The sequence below is a fragment of the Penaeus monodon genome, chromosome 25 (assembly GCF_015228065.2).
Source record: "Penaeus monodon isolate SGIC_2016 chromosome 25, NSTDA_Pmon_1, whole genome shotgun sequence".
NCBI classification, from domain to species: Eukaryota; Metazoa; Arthropoda; class Malacostraca; order Decapoda; family Penaeidae; genus Penaeus; species Penaeus monodon.
The window spans coordinates 18,889,024-18,889,745 of record NC_051410.1 but is presented as its reverse complement, the minus strand read 5'-3'; the positions used below and the strand labels follow the sequence as shown (position 1 = coordinate 18,889,745).

General features: G+C 40.7%; 1 protein-coding gene across 1 annotated transcript in view; it reads right to left on the bottom strand.

Moving 5' to 3' along the window:
• LOC119589101 (NKAP family protein CG6066-like) overlaps window positions 1–722 on the bottom strand; it is a gene marked incomplete in the record, with an annotated part of 4,758 nt that overhangs the window by 2,371 nt on the left and 1,665 nt on the right. The window contains 2 exon segments of the mRNA XM_037937678.1: window positions 62–203; window positions 337–722. Coding sequence (XP_037793606.1) covers window positions 62–203; window positions 337–722 — 528 coding nt within the window.

The following is a 722-nucleotide window of genomic DNA, read 5'->3' as shown; positions in this document are numbered from 1 at the left end:
CTTTCTTCAAGTAATAACAGATCTTTATTTATGAATTCAGTGAAACTGACTCAATACATACTCATCTGGAGGGTTAACTGGAGATGCTGCCCAAACTTCAGAAATACCTTCTATTGATATCTGCTCTCTTTCTACTCTACGACGTCCAAAATAGTCATCAGTCTGGTCGCCTAACCCATTATGACGGCTAAATCCTCCACCACCTGTGGTTTGCAAGAAAATATCAAGTATAGGAAAAAATCGAAAACAAATATACGGAGTCCTAAATGTGTTACCATTCTGAATAAATCACAAGCAACAAAATATAATTCCCAAAGGAAACTTGTCTCTACATACCTCTATCTCTGTATCCTCCATTTCTGCTACTATCCCTCATGCCACTCATATCTCTGGAACTGCCTCCACCCCTCTCTCTATCCCTCTGGAATGGTGCATCAAGAGCTCTCTGTTGTTCAAAGAATTTGTTATGACCCCATCTTCCATCAGGTGTTGGTGGGGAGTTGTCTCGATTCCTCCGTGAATCTAGAGGAGATGGCTGTTTTTTTCGAGGTATCTCCCTTTCATGTGATCTTGACCTCTGTCTCTCATCTGAGTGATTTTGACTGGACTTTGATTGATGTTTTTCTGGTGTCCTTGCCCTTTCTCTGTCCCTAAGTTCTCTGTCGGCTGAACTTTCCTTTCTGTTATAAATGTCTCTAATTCTCTGTTTAGTCTCAGACATT